General features: G+C 35.3%; 1 protein-coding gene across 1 annotated transcript in view; it reads left to right on the top strand.

Moving 5' to 3' along the window:
- The window catches only part of Immp2l (inner mitochondrial membrane peptidase subunit 2), an 892,224-nt gene that overhangs the window by 38,258 nt on the left and 827,207 nt on the right, over window positions 1-26,759 (top strand). Inside the window, exon 2 of the mRNA XM_047562269.1 lies at window positions 6,484-6,620. Coding sequence (XP_047418225.1) covers window positions 6,486-6,620 — 135 coding nt within the window. The 5' untranslated portion in view covers window positions 6,484-6,485. The remainder of the gene's footprint in view (window positions 1-6,483; window positions 6,621-26,759) is intronic.

The following is a 26,759-nucleotide window of genomic DNA, read 5'->3' as shown; positions in this document are numbered from 1 at the left end:
AGAAATGTAAAGTTCATGTCTTTGTTAGATTATGACTGCTTTAGTATTTATATGCTAGCTGATATAGGCATCCTTCATAATTCAGAGAGCACAGGACTGTACTAGCCTTCTCTTTTGAGCCTCTGAAAATAACCACCATTAATACTTTGTTCACAGGGTCTGCACACTATCAGATTGACACTCCTCACACTTTTGCTCTCAGCAAAAAAAAAAAAAAAAAAATACCTGCCTTGACTTTGCTGTACAGGGGATAGTAACAATGCTGTGAGCAATGGAATTGTAGAAATGAGAAATGAAAGAGCAGTGACTTTCAGTTCTTTAACTATATTTAAAATGACATTTTATATGATTTGCACTGATTCCAGCTTCCTATCGCCTTTTAAAACTTATATTTTAATAAAATTTAAATTTCTTTTCAATACTTGAAAAAGACTCAAATCTAAGAGGCATTTTCCAGATATTTCCTTAGTCAATAATAACCTGAGGGTTTTTCCTTTGTCTTAGTATCTGCCAAAATCCTGAAAAAACAGTTAAAAACAATTTAAAATTATAGGAATAAATTATACTAGTCCTAGAAAGGATCTTAGAAATGGAATCTAACACTCTTCTTGTTGAGGAAACTGAGGCCCAGAAGTGACTTGTTCCAAAATCATATGACTAGTTTAGGGCCAAGAGAGGAATCTGACTCAGGGCCCTTGACTCTCTTACCTAGCTCCTTCATGGGGGCCACAGTGACTAAATGGAGTAGGAGTATTTAAGAGAACACAGGTTGGAAAAGAAAAGGGCTCAAAGTTCTGGAAATGTGAGTTTGATGTAACTTTTGCTAATGTCTTTTTCCCTTTTACATTTTACTCATGCACACTACCTTTTTTTTTTAATTTGGTTCTTTTTCGTTATACATAACAGTATAATCCATTTTGACAAAATTTATTAAAGTATGGAGTATATCTTATTCTAATTCAGTCCCCAGTACCTATCTTTTATTTGGACAGCTGTGGCATCTTTATATTTAACAGCATTCCCAGTTTGTATCCGATGGAGAGAACCTAACTATTTCATAACTATTGGCACACACAGGGCACCGTGAACAGAAAAGAGACACTTCTTATACTTGAAGTCTGTGGATCTTAGAGTAAAAAGTAGCATAGATTTGATAGAGCTCTCAAGTTATCAAAAACATACAATATTCCTTCTAGCCTCAATTGGCTACAAAGAAACATTGTACTCAGTCAAATATACTGATAGCTATTTTAATAAAGAATTTTACTAAGTGTTTTTGTTCTACTTAGAGAAGCAGAGAGAAAGTGGATTGAGAAAGTGTAATTTGGTGTAGTGGGAAAGAGACCAGGACTGGGGTTACCCTCTGTTACCTATATATCAATGACTGTTTAGGGAAGGAATCATCTTCTTTCTTAAGTGTTAGAAATGAGGGGAAGTTCTGAAATAACTACTGTTATTATTTTTTGAGTCTGCCTTTTTTCCTTCACTCTATATTAATAATTATATGACATATAAGTGTTTATTAAATAATTAGAACAATACAAATAATATTCAAATACTTTTATATGGATACATAAATTTACATAGAAAATGTAGTGTTTACTGAGTTTTTAAATGGTATCATACAATAAGCTTTATATTATTTGCATTTAGCATTGGTGCTTGACATCCAATAAATAGTTTTCTGAATTAAAAATTAACATAATGAATTTTGTATATACTCCATTCAAACTGAACTTTTTTAGTTTTGTAAATCACCACATTTTATTTTGACCCTAGGCTTTCACATATGCTACTCCTTTTGTGTAAAATGCTTAGGTCTCAAGTGTTTGGGAGAACTTCCACCTTCCCTGATGTTTTTCTGATGAATACATTCCCTTGCTCCAGGCTATTCTGCTTCTGGGCCATTGGTCCTTTTAAAAAAATTTTTATTTTTTATTTTTTGATTCAATGTACACAAATGGGGTACAACTTTCATTTCTCTAGTTGTACACGAAGTAAAGCCACACCGTTTGTGTAATCATACATGTACATAGGATAATGATGTTTGTCTCATTCCATTATCTTTCTTTCCCCTGTCCCCTCCCCACCCCTCATTTCCCTCTACACAATCCATCCTTCCTCCATTCTTCCCTTGCCAGCTCCCCTCACCTTATGTATCATTATCCACTTAGCAGAGAAATCATTAGGCTTTTCATTTTTTGGGATTGGCTTATTTCACTTAGTCTGATATTCTCCTTTTTAATGGGAAATACTTGTTTCAAGGTAGTCTTCCTTGGTACATTAAGACTCCTTCAGGGCAAAGAACATATCTGCTTTTTCACTGTTCTTTCCCTTGCACCTAACCCATAGGCTTATCCTTAGTGGGATTCAATAAAAGTTTCAGGAACTGAATTATGAACATGTTTTTAGTATTTTGGAATATAATTCGAGAATGACAAAATACCAGTGCTTTGGCAAGTCATTGCTCCCTCTTGACACTTTATCTCCTTCCCTCTTCCACCATTGCCCTTTAATTTCCAGATCCTACCAGTTTAACCTCCAAAATGTGTATCTTATATCCAAAAATTATTTGTGAACTCATATATTTCATAGTCTGGAATCCTTGGTTTTATTTGTTTGTATTTTGGAAAACAAAAGAAAGTATATGGGAGTCATTGAACTTTTAAATTTAATGAAGGTTTGAGTTGTTAAATCTTTAGAAATACTTTCAGAGACTGTGCTAATGAAATCTAATGTTGAGAAAAATGCATCTTTTGCATCCTGAAGGTACGGATCTAATAAATATGTCAAAGTTATTTTTCTGTTGCCAAGACATGTAGAAGATGATAAATGGAAACTTTGTTAAACAGTTCATTGAAAAAGTATATTAAATCTTTTTTGAAAATGTATAAAAGCAGTTAGTAAAGGTATTTTGATTCTAGGTGAAAGGTGTCATTGATGAGAAATTAGTTTTATTAAAGAACCTCATATTAAAGCTGGGGATGAATGAATGAAGCAATGTCAAGCAGGCTTACTATTTCAGGAGTGCAGTGGTGGAAGCTGCTCATAGAAGTATTTGTATCTTGGGCCAAACATTTCATGGGTACCAGATGTAGGAATTCATAAGCAGTTTTTCTTAAGATTATAGTTGATTAATGAGTTGGAATGAAAACATGTTTTTAAATAGTTTATTTTCTAAAGTTAGTCCATAATTACTGTTATTTTAATTATATATAAAGAATTACTGGTTTGGGTGAATGTTGTATGTGGTATATGTTGACAAAATTGTAAATAAGAATTTACTGGTCTTTATTCCTTATGCACACATATAACCCCTGTTCTGTCAGTTACAGTGGGTCATTAAGAATTAACCAATTCAGATTATTAAATTTTTGTGTGTACAGGTTTTAAAGGGGTTTAGGATGTTCATAGATCACTTTAGATAAAACTGCAGGTCAAAAGTCTTTTGTAGGTCATAAAGATTAGTGATTTGCAACTAGCAATTTAAAATACTACCAACTAAAATTATCACCCATTATATAGTAAGAATAAGTCAGTAGTCCTGTCCCCTACCTCCTCTCACTGGCGGTGTCTGTGATGTCTAGGAGCACTGCACCACTGAGCTACATCCAAAGTTTTTTTAAATTTCTTTTTTTGTCTTAAGTTATCCAGGCTGTCTTCCAACTTGTGATCCTCTTGCCTCAGCTTCACAAGTAGCTGGGATTATAGGTGTGCATCACTGCACCTGGCTTGTTTTTGAAACTTTTCAGTTACATTTTAATTGATGTGATATATGTGTAAATGGGTATGTATGTGTATGAGTACACACACACACACATATATATATTTTATACATATATATGCACACATGCATACATATATATATAAATCAATGATACATATATATACATATAAATCAATGTAAAACATTTCTTTATGGGACATAAAAAAAAAGTTCGAGAGTCATTATCCTACATTGATAACTCGAGAAAATTTTTTATTCTGTCAGTCGAAAAACTATGAGTTCCTCTTTACTGCATTCACACTCTCTATATGTATTTTCCAAAGGAAAAACTCCTTCAGAATAAAATAAGTGGAATCTCTTGAAAGAACTCTTTGCAAGTGGTTTTGTAAGTACACAGTGTTTATGTCATGTAGGAAGTGATACATTTTTCACATGTTCCTTGTCTCACATTTCAAGGTTAAATTATATAGTTCACTGGGTGAAGTCTTCAGAAGTGAGAATCTGGGCAGAATTTGTAATTTTCCCGCTTTTTAATATTTACTTTGTGTTAGTCAGTTTTGCATTGCTGTGGCCAAAGTACCTGATAAGAACAATTAAGAGGAGGAAAAGTTCATTTGGGTTCACAGTTTCAGAGGTCGTATCCGTGGTTAGCTGAATTCCATTACTCTGGGCCCAAAGTGAGACAGAACATCATGGCATAAGGGCATGGTGGAGGAAAGCTGCTCAGTTCATGGCATCCAGGAAGGAGGGTTCCAGGGAGAGGGAGGGAGAGAAAGAGACAGAGACAGACTGAGAGAGGTGAGTGCGCACACAAAGGAACCTAAAAGCCAGCAAGTGCACCCGTGCATGCAAGTATGCTCCATTAGCTAGGGATGATCTATAAACCCCAAAGGCATGTCATGTGCCAGCCCCCCCAGCCTACTTTCTCCAGCCATACCCTGCCTGCCTATAGTTACCATCAAGTATAGTAGTTCTTTCAGATTCTTAGTCTATCAAATGAATTAAACCTCTAATTAGGTTATAGCTGTCCTAAATCATCTCACCTCTGAACATTCTTGCTTTATCCCACACATGAGCTTTTGGGAGACACCTAATATCCAAATCATAATATATTTTCTCCCTCCCTCTCTTTCCCTTCTTTGTTTTCATGAATATGTTTCTCAATCTTTTTTGTTTTTCTTTCCTTCCTATATTCTTATCTTTTTTTGTTTCTTTTCCATTTCTGTAGTATGAATATTGTCATAATATTCTTTTATTAGTAGTGTGACCTTTGGGAACTTAAAAAAGAAAGACTGTCTTGGTGTGTGCCTTCTGGCAAATGCTTGGCCTAATTGCATTTCTTGACCCTTCTGGATTCACTCTCAGGAGGACAAGAAATCTTAGATCATCTTGGAAGCAAGTTAACCTTGTGGGTTTGGGGCTGAAGGAGGCGTGTGATTGTGTTAAAGAAGTTTTCAGTTATTCTGATCTAGTCTTACATTCTAAGTAAGGAAAGAGAAATGAAGAGTACTCTGACTCTCTATGGGTTCCCTGCCCCCATTTCCCCACTTACTCCTTTTAGTCTTGGGTAGCACATGGTCTTTAAGACACTGAACCAACTGTTCATTTATCTTCCCCAGTCAGGAATGTTCTTTATCTGTTGGACTGTGTTTGGCTTCATTTGGTCCAACAGGGTAACTATCTTGACCCCTCATTATTTTATGTTTCATTTTATGAGAAGGGGATCTCCTAATCTCTTGAAAGTCTGAAAATTAATCAGATGGTTACAGGGCTAAGAAAGGGTTGATAAGTATATATATTGAATTCACGTATAGTGATTTTTTTTTCTCAGTCTATCATAGATTTGTTATTTAGGATCAGTTTAGTTACCATAGCAAAAACCAACATAGGGGCCATTTACACATGGTAGAAAATGATTTACCTCCAATTTAACAGTTAGAATATAAGAAGTACAGGACAGTTACTGAGCCTCTGTGCTGCTGGGTACTCAGGATCCTTCTATTTTTGTTGTTTTGCCATCTTTAATGTGCAACTTTTATATTATAACTTGAGATGACTATTCCTGTTTCTACTATCACATTGTTGTTAGTATAGTTATAAAATGGGGAATAAAAAGAGGGAGGACAGACCCTTTTTAAGAGTATAACCTAGAAGTGTGTGATTTTTGCACATATGCCATTGATCAGACATGTTCATGCTTTCTTGTGAAGGGAGTATGGGAAATAGTTTTCAGCTGGGTGGACACATGTCCCACTAAAACTTCTCTTAGGGGTATAAAGGAGCATCTTCATCATAATAGCCACAAATAAGGATTTACTTATCAAAAACAAAACAACACATGTTAAGTTTACTCAACAAAAAAGGATTTGATATGCTTATTATTTTTTCTTATGTACTATTGCTTTGAGGATAGAAAATTTCCACTAAAGTTTTCAAGTAGAGTTGAGCTACTAAAGATTAATCTGAATTAATACATTTCACTTTGGGATCATAAATCAAATTTTATTCTAATGGTTTCAAGGATGAGTATGAATAAATTAAAAAAAAAACAAACAAGTTTGCTCTTCTCTAACTCACTCCTTCCTTCCCTTTTGTCTTTCTGTCTGTCATTCTTGGATTGGGAACCAGGGCCTTATGCATGCAAAGCATATGCTGTACCATTGAGCCACAGTCCCACCCTCTCTCAATTTTCTTGCCTTATTTTTGTCCTTCTCCTTTCTTGAGGCTAATTTCACTTGTTTTCTTTGTATTTCTAGGTATGGCACAGTCACAAGGCTGGGTGAAAAGATACTTGAAGGCCTTTTGTAAAGGCTTCTTTGTGGCAGTGCCTGTGGCAGTGACTTTCTTGGATCGGGTTGCCTGTGTGGCACGAGTGGAAGGAGCATCAATGCAGGTGAAAACAAGTTCAACTTCATTCTTTAAAGCACATGCTTCATTGTTTATAAAATGCTAGAAAGAAGAATTCTAGATATTATTTCAATACTGGTAAATAAAAGGTTTTAAATAAGCATTGAACCGAAGTTTCACTTTATTAATTTATAAGGTTTCCTAAAACAGTACTATTATAATCAGAGTAGAGGTGAATAAAAACAACTATCAAATACTCCTCTGGTTTTTGTAAGTTTGACTTTTGATGAGAATTGTAAATGGAGATTCTAAAGAAATTTTACTAAATGACACTGTTTTCTGTGAATAGGGCCTTTTAAGACCAAATTATTGGTATAGTTGAAGGATGAGTTTGGGTAAAATTTGATTATTCTGGGCTGGGGATATAGCTCAGTTGATAGAGTGCTTGCTTTGCAAGCACGAAGGCCCTGGGTTCAATCCTCAGCACCGCAAAAAAAGAAAAAAAAAATTTGGTTATTCTATTGATATATAGTTTTAGTTTATAGAAAAGCCTAGATCACTGCGCTGGGGTTGTAGCTTAGTGGTAGAGCACTTGTAGCATGTGTGAGGCACTGGGTTTGATTCTCAGCATCATATATAAAGAAATAAATAAAATAATGGTCCATCAACAACTAAAAAAAAAAAAAAAAGTCTAGATCACTGATCCCAGATATTCTAGTGTGCTCTTTAAACATTTGCTGAGTGAAAATACTAAGTGAACTTTATACAGGAAGAACTTCAGCATGTAGAAAACTAAAAGTTACATGTGAATAATCTTCTGGAATACCAGAGAAAATTTTATTGTTCTTAGATTTATATTTAGAACCTATCTACATAAGTAAGTTTATGCAATTAAGCAACATTTGTATTTTGTAGTATGATTTTATTTCTTACTAACATGTTAAGTTTATGTATTATGCTAAATAGTTCTATAAAAAAAGAAATAAAGTGAATATATAAACTTTCAAGAGATTAAAATTATACAGAGAAAAACCAGCTTGGTTTTTTTTTTTTTTTTTTTTTTTTCATTTTTGTTAGAACTACTTAAGGACATTAGTGTTCAGTCAGCTTTGTGTTGCTGTGACCAAAATACCTAATGAACCATTAAGAGGAGGAAACGTTTATTTTGGTTCATGATTTCAGAGGTTCAGTCCATACTTGACTGAGTCTCTAGCTCTGGGCCCGAGGTGAGACAGAATATTATGCAAAAGGGCTCTGTAGGGGAAAACTGCTCAGTCTATGGCAGAGTTAGGAAGCAAAGAGAGAAAGGGAAGTGGCCATAGGGAAGGAGCACCCTACCAGGGCATGCCCATGGTGACCTATCTCCTCCAACCACCTACCTACAGTTACCACCCAGCCAGTTCATTCAAACTAGGATGGATTGATTAGGTTACAACTCTCATTTTGCCTCCAAGCATTCCTATATTAACATAGGAGATTTGGGGGGACACGTCATATCCGAACCATAACACAAAGGCATCAGCTTTAAGAAGTTAGGATGGATTTATTTTATTATAAGTGATTCATATGTGTGTGTATGTGTGTATATGTATATATCTTACATTTATATTATCTATATCTATATCTATATCTATATATCTCAGACCCCTTCCTGAGTTCTGGTAGTCTGGTAGTCTGTGAAATGTTAGGTCAGCATATGGTTAGGGCAGATATTCTTTGGGTGAAACAGGTTTCTTTGGTTTAAAACAGAGTTGCATTTATATTAACTTCCGCTCCAGTCATTTGAGGGTAGTTAAGTCCTTTTCTTTGTCACGAGATTCTGATTTCTCTTCTGTCTTTCAGGTTCTCAGAGCAAAGTGACCACTTGCTTTGAATGCAAAAATATTTTAATGCAGGGGTATAGTAAATATAGGAAAAATGATTCACAGATGTAAATCTTTATTTCTAAATATAGTGTAATACATGTAACATTGGAGTTTGCATTTTCTGCCTCTTCAGCTTTAAATTCTTGGCAGTCTTGTCTTAGACAAGGCTTAGGGAAAGATAGACTTTATTTGCAGAACTTTTGAATCAGATTCTTTATTTCAGATTGAGACTTCCTTATCCATAGCTGCCCAAATCCCTTTTTGGTCCCTGAGAACTTTGAGTCCATCTATGGGTATATGTCTTTTAATAACAAATAATCAGATTAATAATGATTTTCTCCAATTTTGTTAGTACTATCTTAATATACAACCATTACTCTCCCAGGAAAAACGTTTTCCAGAAACAAAACCTTCTTACCTTGGATCTGATGATATTCTAGGGGATCATGTGACAATCATAATATCCTAATCTTTATATTTTTAATCCACTGACCACCTATGGGTGGGCTTGTGGGAACTGAGTGCCATGGACAAGAAATTATCTTATGAGAGATATAGCTTATCCCTAGTGAAGAAGGTGGTGAAGAAAGTGTTAAATCATGTTATTCTTAAATGTTAGTCTGTGGACTAATGTCAGCCTTGCATTAGATGTGTTAGAATCTGCAGATGCATTATAATTTGTAGCAGTATTCCTGGGCCCCACCCCCAGAAATCAAATTTATTGTCTTGGAATTTGATATGTAGAATTTCCTTGGCTACTGGTTATAGGAAAATAACTTGAATTTACTTAGGGATAGAGGGGAATTTATCAGACTGTTTATTATGTACTCATGAGAAGGACAGGAGTGCAGCAGTTGTCAGGGACAACTGGAACCAGCGTGGCCATGGTTGTCAGTCTTCTAAGTTCTGCTTCTATCTGCATTTTGACTAAGTACCAGGGCACATGGCTGCTGTGAGCTCTCATGCCTTAAGATGCCCAGTTTTATGACTACAGGAGAGAGATCACCTTCCTTGCTTTAATTTCACCTTGAAAAATTTGGGGGAAGGACTGCGATCAATTCAGCTTGTGTCACATATCTTTATCTTTACAAATATACAGATCAAATTTGGCCAGCAGGATGGGGTACCGTATTGGCCTGGCTTTGGAAAGGTGTATATTCCCAGCTTATGGCTATGCTGATCTGTAGGAAAATGGGAGCCTCCATTTTATTGTTTATGTACTTTTTAAAAAATTTTTTTTTTTTTTTATTTTGGTACTAGGGATTGATCAGGGGTGCTTTACCACTGAGTTACATCCCCAGTCCTTTTATTTTGAGACAGAGTCTTGCTAAGTTGCTTAGGGCCTCACTAAATTTTGAGACTAGCCTCAAACATGTTATTTCTCTTGTCTCAGCCTGCTAAGTCACTCAGGTTATGGATGTGCTCCACCATACCCAGCTGGAGGGCATTTATTTTAAATTTCATTATTTTATGGGAATTGGGGGTAAAGTACAGGTAATGTTTCCCAGAGGAAGGGCGATGCTATTTTCAGTATACAAGTGGAAAGGATATTCTGAAAAGAAAGGAAAATATATATGCTTATTATAGTTGGATCTTTATTTTCTGAATTTAAGACTTTAGGAATAACAGATAATTTCATTTACACGTTCATTAGATAGCACTAAGTCATACTTAAAATTATTGAGAGTAGAAGTTGTAATAATGAAATTTGGGGATTAACTAATAATTTCATATTTAAAGACATCCTTTGCAATACACAACTTTGATGAACTGAATGTTTTTGGACTGGGGTTTGGCAGAATTTGACTATTGAAATAAGTTCTTTTTATTCCACATTTTTTGTTTGTGCGTTACTATAGTTGTACGTTATGATGGGACTTGTCATTATACATTCATATGTGCACATAATATAACAATATAATTTGGTCAGTATCACTCCCCAACACTTTCTTGGAATAAATTGTTTTTAAATTTCCTTAATTATGGAGATCTCTACAAGTCCCAGAACATCCTGCAAGAAACACATATGCTTTTCTTGACTTAGGCCTGAAAATCCATTTGATGCCAGGCAGTCGACTGGTTTGTTGTGAAGGAGGGGTACTCTGGATATGTGGTGGTGTCTTCTGGTACCAAGGCTTAGAAGTATGAAAGGGAGGCAGAACAAAAAGAGGAGGGCAAAGGAAAAATAATAGAGAAAGAGGAGGAAAGTCAATAACGTAAGTACATAGATTAATTGGGTGATAGATAATAATGAAGAAAATTAGACGACTGGCAAAATGAGTAGGGGACAGGCACAGAGGACCAGTGATAAAAACTCAAGGAGGAAGAGTGCTAGTCTAGAGATCAACAGGACTCTCTATGGGACAATCCTTGTAATTGTGCCCTTGATGCTTGATGCTTCACTGCTGTGTGTTTGTTTGCAGCGATGATAGAGAGTGTCATCTAACCACTCATTATGCATCTCAACATTTTGGAAGGAAACTGTGCACCATTTTGTAGCAGTTCATATTGGTATAAGTTATCAGTTTGAATGTTAGTCATTGCATAGTACTAATTCTCCTGGTATTCAGGTAGAAAGATAATGTCTAATCATTTTAAATATATAATGAATTTTGTATTTCAGCATATCATTTTTGGATATGGGTAATTTTGATGAGCACTTGTAAGTTTGTTGCAATACAGATATTTACCAATGGCTTGTAAGTATAAAACACTTATGTTAGGTGCTGTGGGGGGTGATGAATCAGACATAAATTCTGCCCTCAAGATGCTTTTACTTTAGTAGAGAAGGTATAACAATTATTAGTCCTGGCAAATGGATATGTCTTCAGAAGAAATCACTTTAGAAGCTGTCAATCTGTCAGATAAATGTTTTGTCAATTCCTAGTATATCCAGAATTGAAAATTTGTTTAGTTTAGCACTCTATTTTTTTGGAGAATTGACCTGGAGATTTTAATCAGGAACAGAATGGCACCAGAAAATAATACCTTAAGCCCTTTTATTCTTGACCACTCTTAACTTTTTGCTATGGTAACAAACAACTCCAAGATTTTGGGGACTTACATGAAAGATCTTTATTTCTTGCTTATAACTCTGTGGGCTGACCCTAGTCACTGTAGCCTATTGGTTTTGTTTAGTCTGCTGTATACAGCAGCACCTGCTGGGATGTGCTCTTCTCATAGTCAACAGCAGGGCACAAGAGTATGAAAAAAAAAACCTTCAGAAACTATTAAAGTCTTAGTTCAGAACTTCATACTTCTTTCCATTTTCCAGTGTTCAAAGCAAATCACAGAACCAAACCAAATTCAATGAGTGGAAGTATAGTTTCCACCCTCAAGGAAGCCATAGCAGAGGTGGGAGGGGTAGAAGAATTATGAATAAATAAATATGTCTACCATAGCCACTCTGTGACTCCAAGGACTTATGGTTGATTTTAGAGATCATCTAAAAAGTTGTATTTATCTTTGAGCATACAAGCATGATCCTTGTTTTTATAGTCTAAGATTGACAAAATTGAAATGAACCAATATTGTGAGTAACTGAAGTTGGGCCTAGATGGATGTATTTTAGGCATCTTTAGGTTTGAGATAGCCCAGGATCAATTGGATCATTACTTTAGAGTGACTTTCTTTTCTTTTCTTTTCTTTCTTTCTTTCTTTTTTATTTTTTTGAGATAAGGTTTTTTGAGATGATGATCCTCCTGCCTAAGCCCCCCGAGTAGCTGCAATTTCAGGTGTGAGCTACTCACTATAGTCTGGTTAGAATGGCTTTTCTTAGAGATCACTCTGCATCATATAGACCTAGTATTTAAGAACACCCAAGGATTTCAAGATTAAATCTTTTAAAGGTATATGTAATCTCAGTTCTTTGAGTTTATTCAATAAATACTGTTATGGCAACACTGGAAATTCAATTCAAGTAAAAATTTTGCTGTAAGAAATCTTTAATCTTTCAGAATTTCTATTGGTTTCTCATTTACTAGGGGAAGCTTCTTTTCAGGATTCCTTCTTATGAGAAATAATCCTTTTCTTTTAAAATACGACTCACAGGTTCTTTTCTTAGGTTAGGTTTTTCCAATATTAATTTATAATTCATTAAGTATCTGACTAGAAAAATAGGGGTGATCAAACATGGGGAATCTCAGCTAGCTGAAGGTAAGTCATACATTAAAGTTTTATTAATACAGTTCAATGGAAAATAGGATTCAGTTTATGAAACTTATGAAACTTTTGATTTTTCATAAAGCTGTATAGGTGCTTCCATTTTATTGGATGAGATATCCCTTTTGCAATGCTAGGCACACAATGAATGCTGGCACAAATTACTGGTTAATGATTATTCATACTGACCTATTCACCTCTGGTGCACATGAATCACTTCTACTGGTTGTTGAAAGGTTACCTATGAAAGTAGATACACTGTTTTTTTTTTTTTTTTAAGAAGCACTATGTTATATGACATTAATTTAATTCAGGAAATGAAGACTGGTATTACATACATTTGAAACTACAGAGGGAATTTATGTAGGTGGAATGCAATTATTCAAATTAGAACTTCAATGGCTTATAGAGGCTTTTAGAGTAAAAGGGTGCCCTAGGAATAGTTTAATGACCTCACACCAAAGTTTTAGATTTTATTTGATTGAGAATGCCTTCAGCAGGGTCACTGGTTCTGATAGAAGGTGTATGCATTCTACATTTAAAACTAAGATTTTAAGACTTTAGAAAGTAAGTGAAGGAAAATAATTTTGTGTCATTATCTTATTTCTCTGCAGTTGAATATAATTTTTATATTACTAAAGATTTTCCCTTTTTTCTTTTTTCTGTTGTGCATTGCCAGGAGAAAAATATTTGAAAACATCTCTATGCTATATTACCTCTCCAACTCAGGCTTCAGAGACATATTTATACAAAATATATTTGAAAATTAGAAGATGAGAGAAAACTGGGTTTATTCAGCACTGAGGCCTTTATTCATCAATAATATACATTTGTTAATTCGAAATTTTCTTGGCTTTCAATTATGTATCAAAGTAAAGAAAACTGATTTGTAATAAACCTCTTATACTCCTAACTAGTTATTTACAGCCATTGTTTTGTTTCTTGGTGAGTTTAAAATTAAAAGTTCTGTCAAAAACAAAAACAAGTAGAGAGTCTCTTTCTCTCTATTTTTTTTTTTTTTTTTTTTTAAATTTTTAGCCTACAGGGGGTTTAGTAATACTCAAGAGTCAGTTGGTTGTAACTGTTATTTTGATATTCTGGAAAGCTAGCTACAAATAGATTCTCAAGGAAAGAGATTTACTGTGATTTATACTGCAGCATTTAAGGTAGAGTTGGGGAGTTTTATGTTACCTGCTGAATTTGCACTTCCAAGATGCTGGGAAGCACCTGGCATATATTCCTCCTATGCTGACTCCTCTGCTTGCTCCCCTTGGTCTGCTGGGGCTGATGTTGAAGGAAGCCAGGATTTAATGTCGGAATGCTTTAAGGTTTTTTGTGTGTGCTTTCTTCCCAGATTACCTCTGGCAAAGAAATATCACCTGAGGTTTTTACCCATTAGGATGTTATGAGTTTTTATGTAGTTCTGTAATCTATCATTAACAGAGAATTCAAATAACTCAGTATTTATAGCAACAAACCTATGTGATCTTGAAACAGTTGGTAAGTGATAATGTTATAATGTCCCTTGATGGATATTTTTTTTCTTCCCATGAGAGAATTACTCTATGTTTCTGTTTTTTATAATTAAGGTAACTAAGGTTATGCATGCTATTTAAACACTGGCTTTTTTATACCTTTTAAAAAATTTTTGTTAATCTGGGCATGGTGGTGCCCATCTATAATCCCAGCTAACTGCGATGCCCAGGCAGAAGGATCACAACTGAGTTTGTGGGTTACCTGGGCAGTAAATAAGTCTCCATCTCAAAAAAATAAAATAAAATAAATAAAAGAGTATTGAAGTGATTTTAGTTTTACACAAAAGTTATAGTAATAGTACAGACAACCTCCCATGGGTTCTGTACCCAGATAGGCTAGTTTTTAATATTGTGCCACATTTATTTTGTGCTTTCTTTCTTTACTTCTCCTTCCCTCCTCTCTTTCTCAATTTCTCCTTATCTCCCTCTCCCAGTATTTTTGTATGTATATATACATGCATATGTATGTATACATATGTACATTCTTATTGTTTTTGGTATTAAACCATTTGAAAGTAGGCTGAAAACATCATACCTCTTTCACACTTAATACTTCCTGGGAGTGTACCTAGTAGTGGAATGGTACATTTACTTTATTTTTAAAGAAATTACCAAACTAACATGAAATTAGTTAAGTCTGTGGGGGCAGTCTCTCTCAACCTATAAGGCGGGATGCTGACTGGTGCTGTTTGTCCTCTCATTACACCTCCATGCTGCCTGACAGGGGGAAGTCCTCCTCTCTGCTGGGCTGTGCTGACATGGGGTGGGGATAATTTGATTGTATTAGGATGGTTATTATAAAAATTATTTTCTGTTCTGCTAAACCATTTTTTACTTGGTTCTTTGGCTAGTGAAAATCAGCTTTTCTTCAGGCTTTTTTTTTTTTTTTTTTTCGCCCTAATTCTTGGTTCCAGGTTGCTGGCTTCTCCAGTGCTTCATCTAGGATATAGATAAGCTACTAGAAAATTTAGGAACATTGCCATGGTGAAATTCACTTTCTAAGTTTCCTTGCCTCTTATCTGCCTTCTTTCTATCTTGTTATATTGTCTGGGGTGTTTATCATTATAAGAGAAGAGGACTCATGATGAGTGTAAGTCCTTCACTTTGACCCAAGACTGACTGGATGGCTTGACTGATTAATTCATTTATTACCTTTCTAATAGTCAGATATGACTGATCTCTGGCCAATGGAAAATAGGTGGAAGTGAGGTTCTTTTTATAGGCATGGCCCATAAAAACCTTGTCATTCTCCTATATTCTCTCTTCTGCTTGCTTGCTAGATGCAGATGTTTTATACTCTTTTAGGAAATGATTAGTCTACTTTGAACACAAAAGGAGACAGACTTAAGAAAGCAAAATTTATTATATTATACTCACAGGTCTGGAGACAGAAGGCAAGGGATAGACATAGGGCCACATAAGACGGACACCAGGGAGGCCAGGAGGAAGAAGGTGGAAGCGAGGAGAAAGTACTAGACTAGAGCCTTTATTAGGGTTTCTGTGGGAAGGGAAAGGCAGAGCAGGGTCAATAGGTTAGGATTGGCTAGCTTAAATGATTTTCAAAGAGTGGTCACTAGTTGAAATGATTAAGGCAGAGAACATTGTCTTCTGGGGTGTCTTGACCAGACAGAGAGGGCTTGGCTCTGGATTGGTTAGTTTGCATATTGAAGTCATACTTCTGGCCTAGTTTTTGCAGTTTATAAGAATTGGCCAACCCTGGGAGGCAAGCTGTTTCTTCCTAGTAGGGAATTGTTTTTTATTTTTATTTTTGTAAAGATTTCCAAATGCCATAAAATACTGAAATACATGCACATACTTTTGATGGGGTTATATCTCAATAAATCCATTGTAAGTTGAAAATATGTTGAAAATACATTTAACACACTAAGTTACTGAGTATCATGGCTTACTGAACATCTGCAGCACAGCACACTATAGAGTATTGGTTGTTTACCCTCATGAACACATGGTGACAGATTGTGGCTCACTGTCGTGCTGCCCAGCATCGAACAATTATTGTATCACAAATTAGTAACCTGGGAAAAGTTCAAAATTCAAGGTTCAAAGTATGATTTCTACTGAATGCTTATAGCTTTTGCACTGTCACAAAGTTGGGAAATCAGAAGTTGAAATATTGTTAAGCTGGGAACTTCTGTGTATGCATCTGTACAGTACAGCAGAGGATCCAGTTGAGGACACTGAGGCCACCATGGGGAATGGGTAGATAGATAAGATCAGAAATACCTGGGTTTCTGAGTGACCATGTGGAGTAAATTCATTCCATGTTGTGTTATGCCACTGAGCTCTGAGATTCTATTAAATAGGTAGTCAGCCTCCTTTGATTATATAAGTTTCATTACTATAACTTCTCCTTTCCATTTTTTTATCTTAAACTCCCTTTAAGGTTATCTTCAAGTTTTATCTTCTTACAAATTTCCTTAATTCTGTCATTCACTTAATTGAAATCCTACAGCATTTGTACATTTGACTCATGATTATGATTTTTTTCTGTTATCTTCTAGTATTTCATAGACTTATCCTACTTTGTATGCTTCTAAAAGAAAGGGACCATATTCTTCTCACCTACCCATTCAGAGGCAAGTTGAATAAATGCATATTAAATTTATTCTTTGAAGCATTGAAGTGCCTGAATAATTAAACTCTACAGAAATACGACAAAATGAAATTGTCATCACTTTTTTTTTTTTTTTTTAGGACTTTGAGGGTGTTTCTGTACTATTCTGAAAATTTTTTAGCTTCTTAGTGAACCCATCATATTTTTAATGGCAGAGAGTTTCAGCCTTTTTAGCCTATGACTCATATTAAGTAAGAGTTTTGCATTATACACATATGCACAATTGAAATGAAATGAAAGTTTCATGTAACAATACTTAAGCCATAATTACCATCATTATGTACAATGCCCTTTGATATTTTCGGTTCTGGTCGCAACCTGTTAAATTGATTCTATGATTCACTCATTGGTCGTGACCTATAGTTTGAAAAATGTTGCTTTGTTGATGGAGGAAGGCTTGAAAGGATGAAACAGCTGAAATTGAGCTATAATTAGGGGAGTGGAGCAGGTTGGCTTTTGATTCTGAAATTTTAAATGTTGCCTTGTCATAATGACTTCAAGCAGTAAGTGCATTGTGAAGGATAAAGAGGCACATTGTTCCTTGTCTGAGAAATCCCTTTTGTAATCAGTGTGCTCCTTGGGCCTTTTAAAATTAACATCATCTATATGGTACTTATTAACTAAGAGTGAGATTCATGAGTCCCATTCTGGACATATGAATCATTTTCTGAGAGCCTTGGAATCTGCATTATAATGAGTTCTGTAAATTCTAACATTTGAGAACTCTTTCCTTGTATGTAACCCCAAGTCTTGGGTAAGGGCGAATTGTTGGGGGTTTCCTAGATTTGGTAATTACTTTTGCATGAAAAATCCTGATTGCTCTTGTTTGTGGAGCCTTTTGCATTCTTACTTTCTGTTTCTTTCAAAAAATATACTTTTATTCCCCATCCTTTTGTCTGTTATTCACCATATATTTGTGCTAACTTTATTGTTTCTCATCTTTCATACCAACAATTATACTAATTTATAATATGTCATTTTAAATTTTCCTTACTTTTTTGTGAACTTCATATTTTCTTCCTAATTTTCATTTTATTTTTACACTGCCTTTTTATTTAAAAAAAATAATACTTTATACTTTTTAGCTTATCATTTACTTTTTTTGTTCAAAGCACTTTATTTTATTATTTTTTAATTTTTAATTTTTACAGACTGCATTTTGATTCATTATACACAAGTGGGGTACACCTTTTCATTTCTGTGGTTGTGCATGATGCAGATTCATATCATTCGTGTAATCATACATGTACATAGGGTAATGATTATCTCATTCCACCATTTTCCATACCCCCCCATTTCCCTCTATGTAAAGTTCCTTCATTCTTCTCTCAATCCCCCACCCCTATTATATATCATTATCCATTTATCAGGGAAAACATTTGGCCTTTGGCTTTTTGGGATTGGCTATTATCTTTTATTTAATTTTCCAGCAAGCATTTCTTTATTTTTTAAAAAACATTAATTGGTCTTTTATTTCTGTAATTTAACAAATGAACAGCAGAAAGCTGTTTGAGTGCTCTTTGAGTGAATGGTCCATTCACTAGTGTGAAAGGTGTATATATTTTTATAGCCATAGCTTCTCACTGAATTCAATCCTCTCTCCTTGATTTGCATAGTTTCCTCTCACATTGACTCTGGCCTTGTGATTTGCTTTGACCAATGGAACATCAGCAAATATTGCTCAAGTACAAGTTTGGTAAAAATTTTTGAGCTGGGAACATGTAAGAACTCAGGCTATACTGTTGAAGTATACATTGGCGAATAAATAAAGCATCCTGGCTAGCAAACTGCAGGTAAGTTCATGACCTGTTAATGGGGCTGACTTGAACTGTCCAATCCTGTTTAGTCCCATTTATTACAGCTACGTGAATGACCTCCAGGAACACCAGCACAGAACCTGCCCAGTTGACAGGAGCCCAAACTCAGAATCTTGAACAAATAAACTTTGGTTGTTCTTTTAAGACACAGTTTTGGAGTGGTTTTTAATAAAGCAATAGATAACTGTAACAAAAATTGATAATATTATATATATTAGTGATATTATTAGTTTTGCATAACAAAAATCTATACACATTGTGACATTGGTTTTGGTTTTGTGTGGCAGTGGAGGGTTGGGGGAGAAAAGTGACAGGAGGATTACCTGAGGAAGCTGGACAAATGGCAAACAACCTTAAGTGGAAACTGGAAAGGTGGTAAGGAAATTGTTATTGAAGATTGGAATAATAGTGACCCCCATGTTTAATGGTACTGAACCAATTTTCAAAACTGTCATCTGCAGGAACTTGGAAACAGATATATATGATGAACTCTTATATATTTGTTTGTCTAAGGAGATTTGTGGACATAATGTTGAAATCATTTTTTGGCTTCTTGTAGCTTTGCATAAGGTGTAAGAGAAAAACTAAAGGAGAAATTAGAGGAAGTACAATATACCCAAGATTTTCTGGGTTGGAAAATAAAACTCTTCCAGTCTCTAGCAAGGAAAAGGTTCTCAAAATAAGAAATGGTTTGGTTGAGTGATTCATTTTGTGTTTCCCAAAGTCCAAAATCTCAGTGCTTTAAATTCCTTAACTCTTAAGGAAGTCAGTTCCAATGCTACATTAGTGTGAACCTGGAATTCAACTAAAAATGGGCTTTCAAAAAAAAAAAAAAAAAAAAAGAAATGGTTTGGGAAAAAGATTAAATCTTAATTGTAATACTCTTTGTTAAGACCTCAGAAAGATTTTAGATGATACTTAGTAAATACTTTTAATTAGAAGTGATTGTAAGGCTCTTATGGACTTTGTGCCATAGCATCCTGGTACTTCCAAAGTAGAGAAAGGTCTTTTTACAAAAGAGTTATGGGTGTAATTTTGAGGAGAATGGAATGAACCCCAATTAGATTAATAAGTACTCTATAAAGTTTCAAGGGAGATGAATTAGCTTGTACTAAAAGGGATGTTCAATGTCAAAAGGGACCTCTGGGTCCCAACTTACTATGAGCAAGTGTTTCTTTTAAAAAAGCATCAGGTCTCTTGAGTGAAAAGGCCAGAGGCAGAGTTAAGAGTCATGAACAATGATAGGGTAGAGAACCATTCCAGAGAACAGAGAAGAGCCCTAGCAAGAGAACATTCCTTTTCCTGTGGTAGGAGGCACTGACTACTTATGCTGCTGGACTTTAGATTTGTGTGTGTGACTTGTATGTTTCTCTCATTGCCTTTTAGAATCTGTTGTAGTTATCTTGCTCCTGTCCTTCCATTGTATGTTGGGTGTTTAAAGGACAGATAATTTTTTTTCATAAGTCTCTGATTATAGGTGAACTGCCCCCAAGCTCCACTCTAGAGTCCTCATCCATGTCTTCTCTTGATGAATATCATGAATTAACAGTCTTTGATTCTGTTGCAAAAGTCTGAGACTTGAAGTTTCTTGGGGAGGGTTGCATATATTTTGGTGTGGGTGGGAAATAATTCATTGGGTCCAGAAGGCTGAACTTTGGTAGACTGTTACCTTCATGTTCCTTGTCTCAAACCAGTTCTCATGAATCATGCCTCTTGGTATCTGGGCTCTGTGTAGTCTGTGCCTACATTTTTTCCTGGCTTGGCCACATCACCGCTATTCTTTTTGGCTGGTGGAATATCAGCAAATGTGCAAACTGCTTACACAATAGTGCTTGTCTTCTTGGAGCACTGCTCTCTCCCTGACCGCAGCTGCCTGAGTCATCCTAGTCAGACTAATGAACTTCCTAGTCAAGCAGAGCCTTCATTGCAGAACCATGAGCCAATAAGTGATTTTTGTTTTAAGTTTTGGATTGGTTTGTCTTGAAGCAGTTAGATAGTAATACAAGAACTATATACTTTTGTCCTTTTCATGTACCACAATGCTTTTCAATTCCTTTTAGTAGGTAGTTTGTTTCCTATGCATTCGAACCTCTGAATTCTAATGGCTTCCATCTTTGTAATTCAGGAGGCCCATGGGCTGAAATTTTATTGATACTGTTAGAATGGTGTTGTTTTTCTGTTTTCTTTTAACATGCTACTGCATCATGTTCAGCAGTGAAGAACTAAAGGATCTGAAATCCATGGTCTTGCCTTCACATATTTGTTCACAGATACTTTATAAGCCTTGTGAATAGATTGTTGTACCTGCTTGGAGGAATTTGACCCTCTAGAGTTCTTTACTTCTAAGGAAATCATCCAAGCAACCTTCTGAAAGCCTTGTTATCTGTTGAGCGCCTTTCTGTTCCTGCACATCTTAATATGAACATTTATTGATTTTTAATTTTTAGTATATTTATTAGTAAAATGTGTTATACATAATAGTGGGGTTCATTTTGACATATTCACAGATGTGTATAACATGATTTACTCTATTTCATTCCCTAGTAGAACATTTTTTTTTTTTTAGATCAAGGAGGATATATCACAGAGAAAGTAATTTTTTCTGGGCAAGAAGATCTTACCCCAGGGGAAAGGGAAGATGATGGAATGGAGCTAGGTAAGGATCCCAGAGATCTCCATAATAGGAAAGGAAGAGTGAGGGAACAGTTGACTGGAGAGGTGGATGATAGATAGAATAAATGCTCTAAGACCCAATATTAGACAGCCTGAGACCTGAAGAAACTTGAAGTTCAGTTGTTGGAACAGAAAATAAGGACAGAGTTCACTAATCCTGACCTGGACCAAGGTGAGGGGTGGTAGGAGGGGCAACAGAGAGAGAAGGAGGGAGAGGAAAAACATATAAACTCATTCCCTTAACAACAACTGGAAAGAAAAGCAGACCAAATTAAATGCCACAGAAGCAGCAGGATCACTGAAGATCAAGGTGTTTAACCCAAATTGCGGACAGAAAGCCATGCCAGGCATGAGAGCCATTTTGTGGAGCCCATAGCAGACCAGCCTCCAGAGAAGAAATTAAATCAATGTGACATATCCCCACCTATAGATAACAATAATTTAAGCCAGAGGGAGTATCCCTGCAGTAGAATGTCTCAATAATCTACTAGACAAAAAATAATCTACTAGCCAAAAGTTGTCGAAACCCCCCAGCTCTCTCCACCCGAACAAGGGGAAGGGGCTGGAGCAGTCCCTGCCTCAGGAAGTACTAGCTTAACTCAGGGTTTCCTACAACCCAGGCAGAGATGAAGCAGATGGGCATGATCCCAGTGGCAGGAAGTGAGTGGAAAGGCAGTTTCAGTCCCAGGCAGTGAAAAGGAATGGTGGCTGCAGCCAGTGTGAGGTCGGTCATGGTAGGAAGCTGCCTGCTGTTCTGGGTATCTGAGAGGAATGGTGACCAGATTTCAGTCTTAGCTGGCAGGATGATGGTCACAGCAGAAAGCTGCCTGTGTCCCAGGCAGTGGAGAGTGATGGTGCCCAGATCATGGTGCTTGCCAGGAGGTTGGTCACACCAAAAACCTGTCTGAATTCCAGTCAGCAGAGGGAAGCAATGCCGTGATTCATAACTTGAGTCACTGTAAGCTAGAACCCAGATGAAACCAACTCAGTCTCTTTATCCACTAATAGGGACAGTACCCTGGTGAGCTGTGTTGATCAGGGGAGATGCACCACAGATCACCCACAGAGAATCTATAACCACAGGATGTGTGCTTATAGACAGCGATCAGCCACCAGGCTTCATGACTCTTTGAAAAGGATCCTGTGGAAGGGAGCCAAGAGCTCTGCATCCTGAGTCCTGCACACAATGAAAACAGTCAGCAGACATAGCATTGTACCCTTCAAGTAGCTAGCCTGAGGACCCTTAGCTCATAAGTGAGAATTGGCTGATGGAAGTTCATAGCAACAAGGGAGTGGCTCCTGTTGCACCCCTGGAGAGATCCAAAGAATGATGAACATTTTTTAAAGGTCCCAAATCTTGATGAAATCCAAATCAAGACTCACTAAGAATTTTCTTCACCTTGGCATTATTTACTATAAATAGTTCTAACATAAATTTTGGTCATATATATCACTCTTCCTTTTTATTTGATAGTTGTTACCCTACCAGCCAACACAACTGATTGTATTTCTTCTAATAGTTAAAGCATTAATTAAAAATTTTCTATCTTTGTTTTCCTAGCTCTGGTTTATACTTGCTTCTCTTATGTTACCTGCTCTTTTCTCTTTTACATTACCTGCTGCTGCCTCAAAATCCCATCCTCCCCCACCCCACCACCGCCAGTTCATCTTTTCCTTTTTCACTTTGGTATGTATTATTCTTTTCTATCCTTTTTTTTTGTTTTATATTTCTTTTGCCCAATTTTTCTCTCTTCCCCCTTTCAGACCCTATATAATGTTATAGCAATTTTACTATATTTAATAACTAATTTTTGATCTGTTTCAGAAACTACAAGTTCATACCTGGTTTAGAGGAACTATGGAGAACAGAATCAACAAGTTTTTCATTCTTCTTAAGATTGAATAGTATGTGGGTTTGCTCTGAAGTGATTGTAGTGAATAGGGTTCAGTGTCTTCTCTCAAAGTGGTGCCAGTACTGGAAACAGTAGAGTACACATTGGATATTTGCCCAGCCTGGGGCTCCTAAGAGAAAGAAGGTCACAAAATATAAAATGTTACATAAAATAAAAATATAAAATATAGATATAAAAAATGTTCAGCATATCTAGCAATTAGGAAAAACGACATTGAGACTTCTTCATTTTTCAGCCAGAATGGCAATTATCAAGAATAAAAATGATATTAAATGTTGGTGAAAATATGGGGAAAAAGATACACTTATGTTGTTGGTTGGACTGCATATTATTACAACCACTCCGGAAAGCAGCACGGAGATTCGCAAAAATTGAGAAGGAACCACCATATGACCTAGCTATCCCACTCCTCAGTATATATCCAAAAGATCTATAATCAGCATAGTGCAGGGATGCAGCCACATCAATGTTTATAGCAGCACAATTCACAATAGCCAAGCTATGGAACCAACTTAGGTGCCTGTCAGCATATGAATGGATAAAGAAAATGTGGTATATGTACAAAATGCAGTATTACTCAGCCATAAAGAAAAATGAAATTATGGCATTTGCTGGTAAGTGGATGGAACTGGAGACCATTAAGTAAAGCAAAATAAGCCAGATCTAGGAAGTAAAAGTCGAATGTTTTCTCTGATATGTTTGATAGACCAAAATAAGAAAGAAAAAGTGTTGAGAAATTTCATGAAAATACATGAGAGATCAGTGGATCAGTTGAGGAAGAGGATTGAGGGAGAGGGGTAGGGATGGAAAAAGGGAAGAATGGTGAAATGAATCTGATCTAACTTTCCAGTGTACATATATGATTATACCACAGTGAATCTCACCATCATGTATATCCACAAGACACTAATTAAAAAAAACCTGTAAATGAATAGAAGAATTAGTAGGGGAGAGGAAAGGGGACAGGGGGAGAGGAAGGGAGAGGAAGTAGAAGTACCAGGGATTGAATTAGAGCAAATTATATAGTATTCATGGATAATTATGTAAAAATGGATCCTAATGGGACTGGGGTTGTGGCTCAGTGGTAGAGTGCTTACCTAGCATGTGTGAGGCACTGGGTTCGATTCTCAGCACCGCATATGAATAAATGAATAAAGGTTTATCAACATCTAAAAATATTTAAAAGACATGAATGCTAATATGTATAACTAAAATAAACTAATAAAAGAAGAAAAGGACTTAACAGTGAATGAGAAACCTTATTCATTTTATGAAGGTGTTAAAGATTTGTTGGTATACATTGTATGTGGGAGCCTTTCCACTTAGCTAGCTGACTTATGTTGTGTATAGCAAATTATCTTGTTAATATGTAGAGATGTTATGTATGTAAAATTTGTGTTTCATTAATTTTATGTGATTTTTTCCTTGTCATGATTAATTAGAACTGTAAATCATAAGAGCTAACTCAAAATCTATTTTATTAGGTAAGAAACATCATACACATATTTAATGTTAATGTTTTATAATTATTGCATAATGAGCCAGAAAGTTTGCATCAGATTTTAAGCTTACAGTCTAATTGCAGTGATCTGAATTAAGGTGATTCTTAAACAATAAAGTTGTTAAAAAGGAAAATAAATTACAAAAATGTTTATAATAAGAAGATATAAAAATCAGATGCCTTTAAAAATAAATTGCTTTTTTTCTTATGCAAAAACATTGGAAACTGGTGAAAACTTAGGAAATATTGAAAAAATACACAAAATAACAATAATCTATACCACCTTCCAGAATTAGTTATTTTAATTGTATTATATAATAATAGTAATAGTTCAAATGTATTGAATGGTAACAGTGTTCTAGTCACTATGATGTAGTATTCACTTTACACATTAATTTATATCCTCCATAACTGTGTCATGTAGGTTCTATTACTATACCATTTTATAAATGAAGAAAATTTGATCAGAGAGACTAAATGACTTACTGAAGATTACACACATTTAAGCCCAGGCTTATGACTTCAAAGTATGCATTTCAAAATTACTAGTAATTGTCACTTCCCTTTTTGCAGAATTTTATTCCTTCCTTCTGTCCTTCTTTCCTTTTTCCCTTCCTTCTCTAATTGGATCATACTATTTTTTTTTCATTTATCACAATCTCACTTTATTTGCCAAATATATCCAAATATCCTTATGTATTAATATTGCTTTGTGTTCTTTCATCATTTTTTGTATTCATATATCACATGGTTTAACAATGGCTAAATCATGGTTTAATTGGGTTTCTATTATTAATGCAATAGTCCTTCCTTATCCAAAATTTGTTTTTCTGCTGTTTCATTTACTAGTGGTCAAGTAGGAAGCATTTCTGCTTTGTGGTCTTCCTCCTGACTATTGCCAGGAGGTTGATAGTAGCCTAACACTGTCACAGTGTCTTGCATATTTGTTATTCACCTCACTTTATCTCATCATAAAGGGATTGTATCTTCTCATATCAGCATTAGAAGAAGTGTGACTGTGGTATAGCAAGATACCTTGATGGAGACCACATTCATATAATTTTTATTATGGTGTATCATTTTGATTGTTCTATTATTCTTGTCATTCATCTCATTTTGTGCCTAATTATAAAGTTTATCACAGGTGTGTACGTATAGTAGAAAACAATGTTTATAGGGTTTGGTACTGAGTTTCAAGTAACACTGAGGGTCTCGGAACATATTTATTGTGGATAAGGGAATATTACTGTATCAATTGGCTCCATTATTCAGTATTATGAATAATGTATGATGGACATCTTTGTACATACATCTTTTCACATATTTATGCTTATTTCCCTAGGAAAACTTTTAAAATATGTTTTGAGGTCAGAGGATAAGATCATTTATAGACTTTTAAGTATAATTTAGGAAATTACCTTATTTTTATTCCTACCAGCACTATATGAGTGCCTATAAAACTTGATGTATTACTCTGTAGTAGAACATACAATTAAGATTGGGAAAATGAAAAACTAGAAGCTCAATATTTTTCCAAGTTAATGTAGTATATGTCCATCTTTTTTAAAAAATTTATATTGCTTCAAATACTTTAAAAAGGAAAACAGAAATTACAGTATCTGTAGAAATAAACGTTATTTTTATGTGAGTAAAATTTCATGGAGAGATTCTAAAAGGAGAAGAAAACATTCACTTCAATTTAAAGTGGAGAACATAAGACTACAAGTAAATATGGAATGGGATTGGAACACAATTATTTTTTAAAAAGGGACTCTCTTAATGATCTGTCTGATTAAATGTTCCTGAATCCATATCTGTATATTGGAGGGCAAAGAATTTATTATTTAGCATAGAGCCTGGCAGAGTCAGAATTCACTTGGTTTTTTAGTGATGAATGAATGAATGAGGAAAAGAAGTATGAATAGATTTTTATGGTTTTACATCCTTGACCAAGTAAGTTTTTTTTTTTTTTTCTCTCCTTTAACTTTGATGTGTGTGCAATCCAAGGTCTACATGTGTGAATGGAGAGCAACTGGCAGAATTGTCTCAAGGGCAGTGTGGTAATTGATTGGGGCTAGAGCTCTG

This window comes from Sciurus carolinensis, chromosome 8 (genome assembly GCF_902686445.1).
Source record: "Sciurus carolinensis chromosome 8, mSciCar1.2, whole genome shotgun sequence".
Lineage (NCBI taxonomy): Eukaryota > Metazoa > Chordata > Mammalia > Rodentia > Sciuridae > Sciurus > Sciurus carolinensis.
The sequence above is the reverse complement of the archived record's forward strand: the minus strand, read 5'-3'. Positions and strand labels throughout refer to the sequence as shown.